At 36.3% G+C, this 17233-nt stretch overlaps 1 protein-coding gene across 1 annotated transcript; it reads left to right on the plus strand.

Moving 5' to 3' along the window:
• Positions 1-15646: 15646 nt before the first annotated feature.
• LOC100616819 (olfactory receptor 11H6-like) lies at positions 15647-16582 on the plus strand. Its single transcript, XM_007480120.3, has one exon. It carries the CDS (start codon positions 15647-15649, stop codon positions 16580-16582), a length of 936 nt encoding a protein of 311 aa, XP_007480182.2.
• Positions 16583-17233: the final 651 nt, after the last annotated feature.

Consider the following 17233-nt stretch of genomic DNA (forward strand, 5'->3'; position numbering starts at 1 on the left):
AAATTTTACCCATTATAGTCTGGTTAATCCACAAAGGTTGTGATGAGTACCCTCAAATTCCTTGAATTTTCTTTCTTCTTTCTCTCTTTACTACCTTCTCAAGTCAGTCTTTGAAACAACTAAGCCTGCAATTCAAAAATAGCTACTAGATCTGGTGAGTAAAAAACATTTCTTTTCTTCCTTTCTCCTTAAAATAAATAGAACAGTCATTTTAAATCTTAGCAACAGAGCCTTAGGGTCTTGACTAGGGAAGCTGTTTCCAATTCTCCTTTGCCTTAGGGAACAAACAACCCAATTAGCTGACCCTTGATGGCAGTACTAGTTGGCTGAGTTGCTCTTAACTAGCTATGAGGAAAACCTAGAGAAAGGAGCCCTGCTTTGATCTCTTGCAACAAAAACGACTAGACCACCAGAGTAAAGGTCAGGGAGCTTCATTTCAGCTCAGGGAGTTTCATTTGAGAGCATGATTGTATTAAAGTTTTAACCTTGTCCTACTCCTAAAAGTCTACTTTCCTTTTTTCCAGCCTCTCTAGTTTTTTAAATTTAAGTGGGCTTTGCTCAAAGAGGGAAGCACATGGTTCTGGTGGTTTTATACTGATGGGGGAAGGAGAGAACAAAAATAAAAAAACTTTCTAAAAACCTCCTTATTGAACTACAAGCTGAATATGCTTGGGCCTCTGCTTGTGGCCCCTGCCAAAATTAGCCTCTAAAAAAAAAACCTCAGCTTCAGCCTCAGGAAAAAGGCTTTGTATTCCCTCTGGCCTTTCACCCAGAAGAGTTAATTGGATTAAAACTTTGAAAAGCATCACACTCAAACAGCTAGCAAAAAAAAAAAAATACAACAAAATAAGATCCTAGGCAATAGCACCATCTACTGATGAAAAGATAAATTACAGACAACTTAATGATTGACTTTAAGAATATGTGGTTAGAGCCAGTCTACTACTTACTTAACAACTGGCTTTTCAGCACCATAACCAAATTTGAAAATGGATTGTTCCTTTTATATTTGAATTGGTTCATAATCCCAGAGCATGTATAGAAATGGTTAAACTCCACACTGTTCCTGGGTGTGATTTTAATTGTTGGAGATGGAATATTGTATCTATTTTTCTCTAAGAGAGACCTGGAAAATACCATAAATATGCTAGAGAATCAAATAGGAGATTTATGTCAATTGTAGTAGAGGCATGGAGAGGACTTGTAAAACAAGATGCAAGAACCAGGCTTCCAACAGAATGTTCCCAGAAGTTGGCAGTTTGAGCTGACAGAGGGAGGGGACTATACGTCACTCTCTTTCTGGGGAGATTTGAACTGGCTAAAAGACTCTGGTGGGGATGACTTGGTTACTTGAGGTTCTCTGGCTTGGGACAATTGAAATTGACAAGAAGGAGAAACCTGGTTGAAAAGACCCTGGTAGGGCTGACTTGGCTTTTGGATTTTATCTCTGTCTCTTTGACTCTGGGTATTTGAAGCTGATAAGAAAAAGAAACTTGGCTTTTGAGTTGGTGGTCTATTTAAGAGTTGAGCTGGCCAGGAGAAACTTAGAGACTTTGAATGTTGTTTTTCTCTGGGGTTGAAGCTAAGAAAGGAGACAAGCCAGGCTGAAGAAGAGACTTTTCTTGGTAAAGAAGAAAGAAGATTCAAACAGTTGTCCTCCATCTCCCTAACTGTCTTAGAGTCACAGTTTGTGACTGGAATACTCCCTCAACCTTCCTAAAATTATCCCCATAGTTTAGGGAAATCCTCATCCCTCTTACCTCAGTTTCCCATCCTGTTATCCCAATAAACCCCTTGACTTGAAAAAGGAAAGGAAAAGAATATCTTTATAGTTTACTCAAGTGGGGAAGGAAGGAGCCAAAGGCTTCAAGAAGAACTGGGTGGAGAGGGTTGGTTAAGGGAGGGAGTGAGGGAGGAAGGAGGTTAGGAAATAGATTGATCCAACAGCCATCAGTAGGGATCAATAGGCAAAACCCCAGAGCAGACTCTAAAGCATTCCCTTATAGGCAGACCCCAGAGCAGTCCTCTGTGTACCAGCATCCCTGTGTATATCAGAATCCTTCAACACTTCTCATTCCTTTCTCCATTACAAATAAACAGGTTCAGGTTTCTGTAGCAAATATCTCTAGTCACAGCCAGCTAAAGAACAGCAGTCATTGTAAAAGAAACAGTTTTCCATCAGTTTACCTTCTCTATTTCAAGCAGTAATAGTTCTCTTCAGTATATTCCCTATTTCAAGAAGTAATAGTTTTCAATCAGTTACTATTCTATTTCACAGTCTCCCCTTGGAAAATGCATGAATCTCCCACAAACTTTCTGGGAAGGGATTTCCTATGCAAACTATAGGCTACAATAATTTGCACTCCAGTTGGCTCTATGTCATTGGAAGTACCTGAGGAATCTTTAAATTTACTCCCTGTACTTCTCTCAGAGAGCCAGAAGGTGAAAGAGCCTCCCACCTTTAAAATACCTACAAATATACTGGACTCTCTTTGGGTCACATCTTCTTCTGATGTAGGCTTACTTAAATCAGCTGTTCCTATGCAGATTAAAACTAAATTTGGCCCACCTCCTTCCATTCCTCAGTACCCTCTCTCAAAGGAGGCAATTGAGGGCACCTCAATTATTACCCCAGTAATAAACTCATTAATCAACCAGGGCATCATAATTCCCTGTAAATATGAATGCAATGAGCCCATTCTGCCTGTTAAAAAACCAAAATTGGGGCCCAATGGCAAGCACTTCTATAGATTCATACAGGATTTAAGAGTAGTGAATAATCATGCTATAAAGAGACACTCCATAGTTTCCGACACAGGTACTATTATTTCTTCTATTCCTAGCACAGCTACATACTTTAGTCGTGGACTTGTGCTCAGTCTTCTTTTCTATAGATATACATGAGGATTCCAGGCATATCTTTGCTTTCACCTGGAAGTGCTCTTAGATACATGGGTTTTTCCCCAAGGGTTAGAGGAAAACCCCAGTTTATTCTCACATATTTTTGAGCCAAGACACAGATAATTTAAAAATTTAAAACAGTAAATTAATCAAATACTTAAATAATCTACTCTTGGCTTCAACAGATGCAGAAACATGTCAAGAAAATAGTTAACATCTTCTTTTGGAAATGCATAAAAGAGGGTATAAGATCTTGAAGGAAAAGGTTCAGTAGTGTCTTCCCAAAGTAAAATAATTGGGGTTCATTATAATTGCTAGTGAAAATATTCCAAAATTAAGTGCTCCTACCACTAAGAAACAGTTAAGAGCAATTTTAGGAGCAACAAGGTTTTGTAGACAATGGATCCCTTGCTATGGGGGAATTACTAGCACTGACAAAGGATTCAGTCCCAGAACCACTTAAAAAACTTTCAGTTCTGTCAGATCTAAAACAGGCTATCCTGTCTGCTCCTGCTCTAAGCATCCTAGATTACAACAAGCCATTTACTTTGTATGTACATGAGCATAGAGGGATAGCTTCAGGTGTTTTAACTGAAACTTTGGGGCCTTCTCTGCATCTCTGCATCATCTGCATTTGCTTATTATTTGGCCCAGCTGGACCCAGTAGTTTCAGTAGCACCACCATGTCTTTGAGGCATAGCTGCCACAGCTTTACTACTGACAAAAACTGTTGATCTAGTATTGGGATGCCCATCAACAATTATGTGCCCAAATGAGGTAGAAACATTTTTGCTAAGGCATAGAACATGGACACTTTCTGATCAGCAAATTACAAGGTATGAAGTAACCCTATTAAACAATGAAAATGTCACTTTAAAATGCTGTACAACTCTTGACCCTGCCACCTTGCTTTCAGATTTACCAACTTCAGGAGAACCATTACAAAGTTGAGAAACACTGGTGTCCATAGCATGCTCAAGATAATCAGCTGGTCATGTTGAGGAAGAAGACTCATAAAACAAAAAACAAATACAAAGAAATCAAAGTGAAGCTTTGTATGCTTCCATTTATCTTTGCACTTGGTCAGTTTTTTTTCTCTGGAGGAATAGCATTTTTCTCATGAGTTCTTTGGAATTGTCTTGGATCATTGTTACTGTTACTGTGAACCATGTTTTTCTGGTTCTGCTCATTTGACACCTGTTCATGTAGGTTTTCCCCAGTTTATCTGAAATCATTCTGGTCACCACTTCTTATAACACAATAATATTAGATTACAATCATGTATCACAACTTGTTCTGCCATTCTTCAGTTGACAGACAACTGTCAATTTTGAATTCTTTGTTGCCACAAAGAACTGTTATAAATATTTTTGTACAAATAGATTCTTACTCATCTTTTTTTTATTTCTTCGTGCAATATTGAAATATTAATATTATGCCAAATTTAATATGCTAAATGTAATATTTAGAAATTTGTTTGGAAATATAATATTAGTTAAAAAAGATTATTGTGGTCACTGTTAAGAAAAATAATTAAATGAGAATGATAGTAGCTTTTAATATAAATATAGTCTAAGAAAGAAATAAAGAGGGAGAGAAATAAAAAAAATTTCCTAGCCTACCAGCCCATGAGAGCATCTTCCACCTGAGCCGCCAACTTCTACAGAAAGCCTCTAGTCAAGAACTCCAGCCCCAAAAGCCCCTTTTCTCCACATCACTTCCTTTCCCTGTGGCCTGGTCTATCACATCTCAGGAACTTATCAAAGTCACTCTGACCCAGACTTGTAACCCTATGTTCTGGGTCATGCTCCTAGGGTTGGCTTCAATAAGCAGAAATTTCATGACCCTAGGAGGAAGGGGTTCCCTTTACACATTTGAGATACAGACCTAATAGTGGTATTGCTGAATGAAAGAGTGTGCACAGTTTTATGGCTCTTTGGGCAGAGTTCCAAATTGCCATTCTGAATGGTTGAATTGGTTCACAACTCCTCCATGAGTACATTAGTGTCCCAGTTTTCCCTCATCCCCTTCAATATTTATCATTTTCCTTTTCTGTCATCTTAGTGAATCTGAAAGGTTTGAGGTGATCTCATACTTGTTTTGTTTTGCATTTCTCTAATCACTAGTGATTTAGAATATTTTTAAATGATTATTAACAGCTTTGATCTCTTCATCTGAAAACTGCTTTTTCATAAGGTATTTATCTTCATTTTCAAGGAAGTTTAAGGGGCAAAATTTAGGGTTGTACTGAATACATTTTTAGATGGTCACCAGAATTAAAATTCTAAATCCCAATGAAATAATCAAGTCAGAATAGAATTTTCAATGGCAATTTATTTATAATAGAAGGAAGAAATTAAGAAATGAGAGAGAGGAAAAAGGGAAGGAGAGCTGCCCCAGCCTGGTCTGAACCAGGCAGGAGTTCTGAGGTCTCAGCAATGGGATGGGTCTCTCCAGAGGCTGGTGCCTCCAAAATAGACAAGGAAAGGGGAGTCAACCTTCTCACTCACCACATGCCCCTCTAAAGGAAGCAGTCTGAAGTCTCATGCTCGAGCTCCTCCATGGTCAAGTTCCATGGCCAAGTCCCTCTCACAGGAAGTGATGTGAAATATAAAGGCAGTTCTTTACATCACTTTCTGTGTCTTACATCTACCAATGGTGGCTTAAACTTGGCTTTGGATGGCCCAAGAGGTCAGCCAGTTGTTTTGATTTGTTACTTTCTAGTACAAGCAAGTCATGGACTTCCCTACCCCACACAATCCTTAAGTGGGGATGTATAGATTCCTGGTTGCTAAAATTCTAAAGAGTAGGCAAGGTAGAGTAAATCTAAAATTCACAATCTCCCCTGATGATGATTGGGGAGTAGTCTTCACTTTTGATTACTTAACATAATCATCTTGTACCTCTAATATCTTCTAACTACAGATGCATACAAAATTTCACCCTCTAAAAGGTAACTACAATGGTTAGAAAAATAGAGAAAGCAAAACCAATGTTTTATTGGGTGTATTGACAAAAACCAATTAGGGGGCAGTTCCCTTTGGCATAAGAGTGGTGTATATCCAAAATAAATGTTCAATCAACCTTCAGTTCAATCATCCACACCCCAAAGTTCATTCTGGATCTTCTTGATGTAGTGTAGGTTTTGCAGGCATCTTTCTGCAAACTGTTTATTCTCTGGATTTTAAGAGTTAGCAAACTTCTTTCTTGAAGATATTTTTTCTCAAACAAAATTTTAAATCTTGGATTTTATGAAAATACAATCCCCCCTGAAGTGTATGAGTCAATTATCAAATGAAAAGAAAAAACATAAAAACATAAAAGAAAAACGAATGGAAGAAAAATTAAACTTTTGGGAGAAAGAAAAATTCAAAATCAGAATCAAAATATTAAAAATCTATGTGTACAAAATTTTGAGTAAACAAGAAGAAATTAATAATAGACCCTTATATTAGGGTTTAATAAATTTCTAACAGATCCTTGTATTAGGGTCCAATTAAAGTAAATTTTATCCCACAAGTCTGTAAGACAAAATGCAGTAATATTTCACTTACCCTTTTGCAGCCAAAACTACAGGAAGTTGCTATACTATAAGAGATAAAAATAGGACCAGATTTTTTGTGATAAGGAAGTGTTATTCTCTGGTCTGATTTTTTGCCATTCTCAGGGATAGGGGGGTCCAGGATGATAACCAATCTTTGGTACTTGTCTGTGAGTATTTCATAAAGAGTGTGGATACAAGGCATCCTGTGTCTTAACATATGTCAAGGTCTGCAACCTTGGTTGCACACTAGGTACAAGTCCTTTTGTATTGGCTTAGAAGTTCATCAATCCTTCATGAATTGATTTGGTCCCTGTTGACCTAGTGCTGTGTGGCCCTGTATGCTGAGTGACTCTTTTTCCCTCCCTTCTGCTGGGTATTAAAATCTAAAAATAAACTGGAGGTTACAATTCAATCTTCCCAATAAAGGAAGAGCTAAGTATCTTCATTGTTGCAATCATGGGATAGCCAAATCCATTCTTCCCTCCATAGTCTAAAGCTTTGAGGAATCATTAATATTATAGCAAGTATATTTAACTTATATTACTGCAGAATAAAAAAAATTAATATCAATTATATGCACCTTAAGTACAAGAAATGAGAAAAGGGGAAAAATAAAATATTCTAATCAAAATAAAAGAAAAGCAATAATAAAATAAGAAAATTGAGGAATTCAATGTGTTCCCCAAAACAGTATCCTCTTATTTATGGACTATTATCTACAATGCATTTGACAGGATATAATCAATCAGTTTCAATAGAAAATGCTCTCTTTACATGTGAGCAATGAATCCAAGAGTTCTTCTCTCCAATTTTTATAGATGTTGGAGTGGTTAGCAATATTTGGAATATCCGTTCCCAGAAAAGTTGCGTTGTTCCAGTATGCTGGAAGTTCTTTATATACACTTTGTCTCCTGGGTTCAGGTCATGAAGTGAAAAGGGGTCCTGCTTGTACTGCAGCTTCAGATTCATGGAGTTCACACAATTTGTACTGTAATTCCTGTATATAAGAAGCAATAGAAGTATCTCCCCCTAATAGTGATGTTTATGTAGAGGAGAAAGGCTTAGCCTGTATAGGTGGATGTCCAAAAAGCATCTCAAATGGTGAGATGTGTAGGTCTTCCCAGGCCTGCTTCTAAGATAAAATACGACCAGACAGAGAATTTAAGGCCATTTTAAATGGGTCTCACTGCATAATTTGCCAAATTTAGTTTTAAGTTCTCTGTTCATTCTTTCACCTTGGTCTGAGCTCTGGGCATGATATGGTATATGGAATTTGGGAGTTATCCCCAAACAAGAATATATCTGAGTTAGAACAGAATCAGTAAAATGACTTCCCCTATCTGAATCAATACATGCTGGCAAGCCAAAACAAGGAATAATCTCTTTTAAAAGCACCTTAGCAACAAAAGCTGCTGTGGCTTGGGCAGTAGGAAATGCTTCAGGCCATCTTGTCAGTTGATCTACTATTACTAGACAAAATTTATAATGTCCAGCCTTTGGCATTATTATGAAATCTATCTGCAGATGCTCAAAAGTTGTGTAAGCCAGAGGATGTACACCAAAAGCTTTGCCACAAAAGGCATGTTGGTTATATGCTTGGCAGGTAGAGCAGGATGTACACACTTTAGAGGCTATAGTAGCTATACAAGGGGCTATCATTGCTCTCTTAGAAGAGTCCAAGATGCTCTGGGTACCAAAGTGACCATTTTTATGAACAGATTGGCAAATTTGGTGATAGAAACTTCTAGGGAGCAGGGGTTTTCCTTCAGATGTGTGACTGCGAAAATGTGGATTTCAAGACTGTGAATTGCCAAAACTGTAAAGATAATTTTAGTGTCTAGATTTTTATCAAAAATAAGTGGTCACCATGGGAAAAAATTTCCCCAATATGAAAAACCTAAGTCAGCTGGGTTTTATGGAGATTTTAATTAATATGAATGAAGGAATTAAGGGAAGAGAGAGAGATAGAGTAAGAGGAAATAGAAGGAAAAGGCCTAGGCCTAAACTTTAAGAGAGACTAGTCAGTCTTTTATCCACTCACCACAAGATTTTGTCCCAAGCAAAATTCCAACTAAGTTCAGAGAGCCAGCTCTTCCACACTAACTCCAAAACTCCACCTAAGTTCAGAGAGAGACCAGCTCCTTTTAAAGAGAAATTTCTCTTATGTCACCTCTCCTAAATTTTCACATCTACCAATCACAGTAGATGTTTTCCCCAGGACTGACCATTCTTAGTTCACATCTTTTTTTGTTATCATCTTCTCTGAGTAGACTAAAACTTCACACCTCTTTTGTTAAGCTTGCCTTTTGTAAGTTGCTTGACCTTTTAGTGATTAATTTAACCTTTAAAGGTACTTAGTACCCTTTTATATTAGATCTAAAAATAGACCTAGCTTAAGGTTTTAGCTTCACTATAAGTATGAGTTAGGGCCTTTTCATTGTTCCATCAGGAGTTTACAACTTTATATTCTCCTAAGGCACTGTCAAGTATGGGTGGAGTAATTTTAACATTCTCAATACATTCCTGATCAAATACCTCCATTCATTAAAACAAGGGAATAGCCTTAACCAAATGTGCTAAGGTAGAGTCTAAGCAGTTTTTAAGATTCACAGATGACACTCATACTCCATTAACTTGTTTTGCTTTGAATTTTTGTTTCCATTTTCTACTTCCTTTTCATTATAGGAAAGTGATAAGTTTAAGCCATCAGTGGCTCTTAATGTTAAAATTAATTCAGGTCCTTCTATGGTTGCTAGCTTTGTAGCAGTAAATGTAAAAATTAAAATTAAATGTCAATAATAAAAATATATTTTAGGAGATTTATTAATGATCATTAGAAATCAAGGAATAAAGACAAAATAAAGACCATGTGCCCATGGTTGATTAACCCATTTCAAAATCCCCACTCACCACCATCACCATGCTGACAGGAAGCAAAAAAAAAAAAAAAGCAGCACTGCCCACTGAATATTTATTCCATATTTACAGGAAGTACAAAATGACAGGAAGTCAGTGGGCTCCCAGGAAATGTAGTTCTTTTTAGTGTAACAGATTTTCAATTATACAGAATCATCAACAGAATAATTTCAGAAAGGCTGGAAAGACTTACATGAATTAATACAGAGTGTAATAAACAGAATAAACAGAACCAAGGAAACATGGTACACAGTAACAGCAATATTGTGGAATAATCAAATGTGATAGACTGTGCTATAACAACAATACAATGATTGAGAATAATTCTGAGGGACTTATGAAAAAGAATGCTATTCATCTCCAGAGAAGAACTATTATAGTAAGAATACAGATGGAAACATAAGATTTAGGATTTGTTTCTTTGGGTGTACATTTTAGGGTTATCATTTTATAAAATTATTCGCTTATAAAAATGAATAATATGGAAACATATTTTGCATGATTACATATATATAGGTCCAGTCAGCAGATTCTTCTTCAGCCTTCACTCCAAAGAATGAAGAACTCCAAGTAGGACTCCAAGTAAAAAGGGCTGTCAGGAAGTTGTAACTCCCTTTTAAAGACACTTTCTTTGTGTCACTTCCTATGCCTTCCCCTAATTTTACATGTACTAATAACAGTTGAAGCTTTGCTTTAGAACTGCCCAGGGGCAGTCAGTTTAATTCTGATTAGTCACCCAGTATTGCACATGTGGGTCACAGACCTCCCACCAAATGATTAAGTGTGATGTTTACACTTTTGGTGATTAGAACTAAAAATGGACATGGGAGTTAATTGAATTTTCACAATCAAGGGAGAGTTAAATTTAATCTTCACATGATGGAATACTATTGTTCTCTAACAAATGATAAGTAAGATGATTTCATAAAAAAACTGGAAAGATCTATGTAAACTGAAACAGGATAAAATAAGTAAAACTGGAAGAACACTGTAAACAGTAACAGCAGTATTATAAGTGGATCAACTGTGAAAACTTGGCTACTCTCAGAAGTGCAATGATCTGGGACAATCCTTAAAGACATGACAGGAAATGCTACACACCTCTATAGAAAGAACTGTTGGGATCTGATGGATATAGACCAAAACATACAAAATTTCATATCAGCATATTTGTTCTTTTATTTGGGGGGTTTGGCTTTGGATGAGTGTGGTTTTACAACAATGACCAATATGGAAGTATGTTTTGCATGATAATAAAAAATGTTAAAGAAATAGCAAGCAGGAAGATCTCAGAAAAATCTTGAATGGCCTACATGAACTGAAACAGAAGAAAATAAGCAAAACTAGGAGAATATCATACATGGGAATAGGAATCTAGTACAATGAACAGCTGTGAAAAACTTGGCTATTCTCAGCAATTCAATGATCTAAACTACCCAAAAAGTCACATGATAAAAAAAAGACATCTGCTGTCAGAGAAAAAGAATTCATAATTTGATTCCAGACCAAAACACTTTTTTCACTTTTTAAAAACTTTTTTCATTTTATTTTCCTTCCACAAAAGGATTAATATAGGAAAATATTTTACATGATTACACTTATAAAATTGATATAAGATTTATTTCCATCTCAAGGAGGGAATAGGTAAAGAGGAGGGAGGAAATTTGAGAATCAATATTCTTTGAAAAAATTGGAAACAGTTTTTACATTTTTTTAAAGAAAGGGAAAAAAAAGATTGGTGTTTTTCACCTGACAAAGACAAATCAACTACTTATTCTAAAACCAATGAGATGTATTTTTTTCAGTAAATCCAAACTTATTCTACTCTGAGAATTGCAAGAGAATCAGGGAATTTGGGTCTCAAAAATTAATTGGCTCCCAAGGGAAGGTAAAAGCTTAATATAATTGATACAGCCAATGTCATAGAATATGAGAGAATCTCAGTCTTTCCTAAAGTTATTTTGCCCTTGCCTGACTTCAAAAATAAGTCTTAATCTTATGGCGCACATTTTAGTAACCATTAAGACAATCATTGAATTCTTTACCATTCCTCTCCTTAACTGTCCCTTATGTAGGAGATCATATGCACTGAGGTCTTGTTTGCCTCTTAATGCACACTGCAGGACTTCTGCAGTGGTGCCCCCCCTACCTGGAACTGAGACATAAAACACAGAAGGCCATAAGTGAGGCTCTAAGGTTTGTCTCCTGTCTCTGCCTCTGCCTCTCCACTCTATGGCTGTCAATAAACAATAATAAGAAATTGTGTAAACTTTATTGAACATGAAGAAGCTCATCTTTTCTATTTAGGAAAGAAAATAAGGAACAGGAATTAGAAAAAGAAATAACTGGTGTAGATAGTGAAGATTCAGCAAATCTTGTTTCACTTAGATGTCTGTTAGGATAATTGTTCAATCCTTTATTGAAAACACAATTTTGGGGTCTGGAAAGTATCTAAAAAAGAAAAATAATAAGACTTAGGGTTCTAAAACAGTAAAGCCCTACCACTTATTTAGATCAACTGACTACATGGAAGAACAATGGGCAAGTCACTCCCTCAGGGGAGTCCATGCAGATGCTCAAAGGCCATCCATTGGTAAGTAACACTACAAGATATTTGGTAAATTAATCTCTAATAGGAATACTTTTCATTGGTATTTTTCCCCATGCCTTTTCCCCCACTTTGTTATTCTACCTCATGCTTGCTCTAACCTCTCTAGTGTCCTTGGTTCCATTAACTAGCCTTACTGAATTACAAGTTCCCATAACTTGCCTGTTCTACTTATCAGGCCAATATTGCCCAGAGACTAAAAAGAAAGCCTGGAAAGTGGCAAAATTTGAGAGCCCCTGAAAATCTCTGTTACCCAAAATGATCCTTTAACAGACACTGGGTTCTGAAATTGCTTAGACATTATTGGAAACACTAAGATCACTTCTTAGAGAAGATAATTTCATGCAATCTAAAAGAATCATCACACTGCCATGTAGCATAGAGAAAAGAATACTAGACTAGTCAGAAGATGTGAGTTGAAATCCAAAATCTGATACTTACTTATGTGATCTGGGTCAGGTTGCTTTACCTCTCTTAAACCTTACTATCCTCATAATTAAAATGTGGGCAATAATACCTGCATTGACTTCCTCCTAGGGGAGTTCTGATGAAAAAGCATTACAAAGTTTAAAAGCCTATATAAGTAAGAATTATTTTTATACTGAACACTAACAGAAATTCTTAGCCACATAACTCTAACTATCCCTTATTACTAGAATACTTTTCCTCCTCCACTCTGACTACTTTCTTCTCAGATTCTTTCAAGTCTCAATCAAAATCTTTCTTTTCTTTCCCATCCCCTCTGAATTCTAGTTGCTTCCTTCTCTTTATTATTTCCTGTTTAACCGAGATATCAATTTGATTTGCATACAAATATGTATGTGGACATATACACATGTGCATTTTGTATATATGTATATATATATATATATGTTTGCGTCTTTTCTCTCCCCGTTAGATTAGATTATAAATCTTGTGAGGGCAAGAAAAGTCTTTCAGTTTGTTTTTTTTTAGTCCTCCATGTTCAGCATGATGCCTGTCACATAGGAGGTATTTAATAAAAGTTAATTGACTGATGAATTGAGATGGGTCTAAAGAAACCACATACCCCTTTCCAGTAACTATAGTTATAGTATGAACAGGCACTGTTCATACAATTCATACTGGACCCTTTGTCATTATTGTTTGGACAAACTCCTATATAAAATGAGGGGCTCCAAAATGTAGGACATTTCCTTGAAATAATTATCTTTGAATTGTTATAAGGCATGATTCTGCACCTTGCTGAACTCTCCCTGCTTTAAAATCCTATACCTGTTACTTTCTCTATTATACATATACCATTTGCTATATTCACGATGTCACCAACAAACTATAAATATATGTTCCTTTCAAAGTGACCTACTCACATGTTGCAGATTTCCCACCCTTTCAGTATTCCTCTCCCCATATTTACTGTTGATTGAGATCATTGAAATTCTGTTTCTTTCAAAGCAGTCTGATTATTTCTGAGCCAATCAAGCCAGTCTCAAGTGATTATATTGGTGGAGGCAAACAATAATGTAATGAAATATTATCAACATCCATTATTACTAGTCCTTCATCTTTCTTGAACCTACTCTGTCACTGACTCCTCTTACCCCCACCACACTCATCCCTAACTCTGTAAGGTCATTCTCCACTAAGAGGCAAAAACTTAATCTTCTACACTTCCCTTATCTTTCATTAGGGACATTCTAGAGTGTGGAATCTTTGTCTAGGATTTTGGATTCTGAATATTCACCATTCATACTTATGTGTAATTATTCCTTTATCCACAAAATCCAGGTGCAAAAGGAAAATGGTGTAATCCTCCCAGTCACTATTCTTGACCTCCTAAAGGGAGGTCTTAAGGCCCTAAGACTCAGGTCTTAGGAACCACCATTAACAGTTTGTGGTTATTTGAGTTCCATTAAAAACCAAAGAGGTAAAATATTAGTGACCTGGGAATCCTGGATTCCAAGAGAGGGGTTTGATTTTTGTATTTGCTCTTAGCATCACAAGTTGAAATTACAATCATGTTTCCTGGTTAAAAACATCAGTGATTAGTTACTATAGTATTCTAAGTACCAGTTATGTAACTTTACCATAATTATGGGTAAAATGGGCATTAGTGGGTTGAGAGCAAGATCACTATCCTTAAAAATGTCTATTGTGTGTCTGTTCTAAGCAATCCCCATCACCATCATTTTCTTTAACATCTCATTTACATAGGCATCAAAGTTTCAAAGTGTTTCATGTTATGTCATCTGACCCTCATAACAATTCTATAAAGCAAGTGCTATTATGATTTCCATTTTACAAATGAGGAAACTGAGGCTAATAAAACTTAAGTGACAAGGTGGTTTCCACCTATTAAGGGTCACACCCATGATTTGAGCTTGAGTTTTCCTCATTCTACATTCATTATTCCATGTACTGGGCCACCTTTCTCAGAAAGACTACAACCTATTGCTTGTTAGAAATTTAGGAAAGATTGTAATGCTGGTCATCTTTTTAAAGTGTTTATGTCCTAACAGTCACAATACTGTTAGCTCCAAGGCTGAGGAAGGGGATCATATCTTAGATTGTCTGGTATCTCCTTTCAAAGTCTCAATCAGGATGCATTACACATAATAAATTTTCAAAAAGGTTTTTTTAAACTTTATTATCCTTAATAATACATTTCTGTGCAAAGCTCACATTTACATGAACATTGAGGTTTACTGGAAATAATGTTTCCTCATTTGAGTTAACAAGAACCTTGAGAAACACATTGAATTATTGAATGAAAGAATGAATCAAAAATTTGTTAAGTGATTATTATATCATAAAAACTAAGCTAATTTGTGGGGATAAAAATAGAAAATTAAGACAACTCTGCACTCAAGGAGTTGACATTCAAATAGGAAAGACAGCACATGAAGAAGAGGATGAATTGCCTGACTTTAAAGAGGTAAGAAGTAAAGTTAAGAGAGATTAAATTATTTCTTTACTTGTCTGAAAATAAAAGATCACATCCTAAAGCACTTAAATATTAACAAAACTGTAAAGCATATATATGTAATACATATATAGACAATCTAATTTGATCCTCACAACAAAACTGTGAGTCAGAAAGAATAAGCATTGTTATCCCATTTTGACACTTGTGGTGTAGAAAATTTGAATTACTTTCTCATGGTGTTTTAGAAGGAAAGCTTCATGGAAAGAATGGGATGTAAAGTGAATATTAAAATAGCAAGCAGAGATTATTACTCACTTTATGTAGAAAATAATTTGAGCAAAAGCACAGATATGGGACAAGAGAGTAATTATATGACAACAGAGAGTAATTTACTTTGACTGGTGTCTTCACCCATAAGAGTAGGAGATCCATGATATCAGAGACTGTGTTTTTATATTTCTTTGAATACTCAATGCTCAGTACATAATTAGCACCTAATAAATGTTGTTGATGATTATGATGAGGTCAGACACTAGAGCCAGATTGTTGAAAGCTGTGTATTTCAGTTATTAGCTAATTGACAATTTGGAATCAAGGGAAGTTCTTTTATGTGCAATTCTATATTCACGTTAACAAATTATAGAATCAGATAATTGTAGAATTGGAGTATATTTAAATATTTCTTAAAATGAGAAAAATTGAGAAATAAGGAGTAAAAGTATCCTGTGTCATGTTTCCTTCTGTCCTCTCCACAGATTCAGTTCCATTGAACATGTCAGGAGGAAACAGAGTGACTGAGTTCATCCTCCTGAGCTTCCCCTGCCCCAGAGAGATGCAAATCCTCCTCTTTGGTGTGTTTTCTCTGACATATGTACTAACCCTTATGGGGAATGGGTCTATCATCTGGGCAGTAAGATTGGATCATCAACTCCACACCCCCATGTATATTCTACTAGCCCACTTTTCCTTCTTGGAGATCTGCTATGTTAATACCACAGTTCCCAACATGTTGGCCAATTTCCTCTCTGAAACCAAGACCATCTCCTTCACTGCCTGCTTTCTCCAGTTCTACTTTTTCTTTTCTACAGGTATCACTGAGCCATTCTTTCTATCCCTCATGGCTTTTGACAGATACTTGGCCATTTGTCAGCCTCTGCACTACCCCACCATCATGACTGGGCGTTTCTGTATCAAATTAGTGCTCTTCTGCTGGGTTACAGGCTTCCTTTGTTTTCCCCTCCCTATTTATTTCATGACTCAATTGCCTTTCTGTGGCCCAAATGTTATTGATCACTTTATCTGTGATCCAGGTCCCCTGCTGGCTTTGACATGTGTCCATTCTCCAAAACTTGAGCTTTCTTTTTCTATATCCTCTCTTGCCATCTTCCTTACTTTTCCTTTCATCCTTGGATCCTATACTTTGGTCTTCAGAGCAGTCTTACAAGTCCCTTCAGCAGCTGGCAGAAAGAAGGCTTTCTCTACTTGTGGGTCCCACCTGACTGTGGTCTCTCTCTTTTTTGGAACAGTCTTGGTCATGTACATCACCCCAACATCAGGACACATAACCACAACTCAAAAGATTGTCACATTGTTTTATTCAGTGTTTACCCCACTCGTGAATCCCCTAATCTATAGCCTCAGAAACAAAGAGATGAAGACTGCCCTAAAAAAAGTACAACTGGCCATGAAAATTCTTCCAAATAAATGAGATAGTGTTAGTAAACCTGCTTTAAAGTCTTAAACTTCCTTCTTCTCTTGCCCTTAATCACTTCCTAATTAAATGAAGCCTCTTTTCTACATCTTTATCTGTATCCCCAAGACTCTATCTACTCCCTGAAAATATCCTCTGCCTCATCAGGGAAAAAATAAGCCAGACTATCACTCAAAATCAGATACACATGATTGTTCTCTTACTGCTGGCACTCTTGACCTAACATATATACCTGATAGGACAAAAGCACATTTCCCATTGAATGTGATGAATGCCAGATGTGAACACAGGTCAGAAAAGTCCAAATTTCTTTCCAGCAATTCACAACCTCTCTGTCCATTAGTTTTCTCATCTGTCATTTAAAAGACGTGGAATTTATCATGTGATCATAAATTTAGATTTGGAAGGGACCTCATAGATCATTCAAAAAACCTCATTGTATAAATGGATAAACTGAGACCCAATAAGGCTACATGATTTGCCCACAATTACCTAGGTAATAAATATACAGCACAGACAAGATATGAATATCTGTAAAAAATAGGACAGGGGGCAGTTAGGTAATTCAGAACTCAGACACTTTCTAGTTATTTAACCTGGACAGGTAACTTAATCCCTATTTCCTAGCCCTTACCAAATTTATGCCTT

This window comes from Monodelphis domestica, chromosome 1 (assembly GCF_027887165.1).
Source record: "Monodelphis domestica isolate mMonDom1 chromosome 1, mMonDom1.pri, whole genome shotgun sequence".
Classification (NCBI taxonomy): Eukaryota; Metazoa; Chordata; class Mammalia; order Didelphimorphia; family Didelphidae; genus Monodelphis; species Monodelphis domestica.

Excerpts from the sequence above, each read along its gene's own strand:
- LOC100616819 (XM_007480120.3), top strand. The coding sequence starts at position 15,647 with ATGTCAGGAGGAAACAGAGTGACTGAGTTCATCCTCCTGAGCTTCCCC.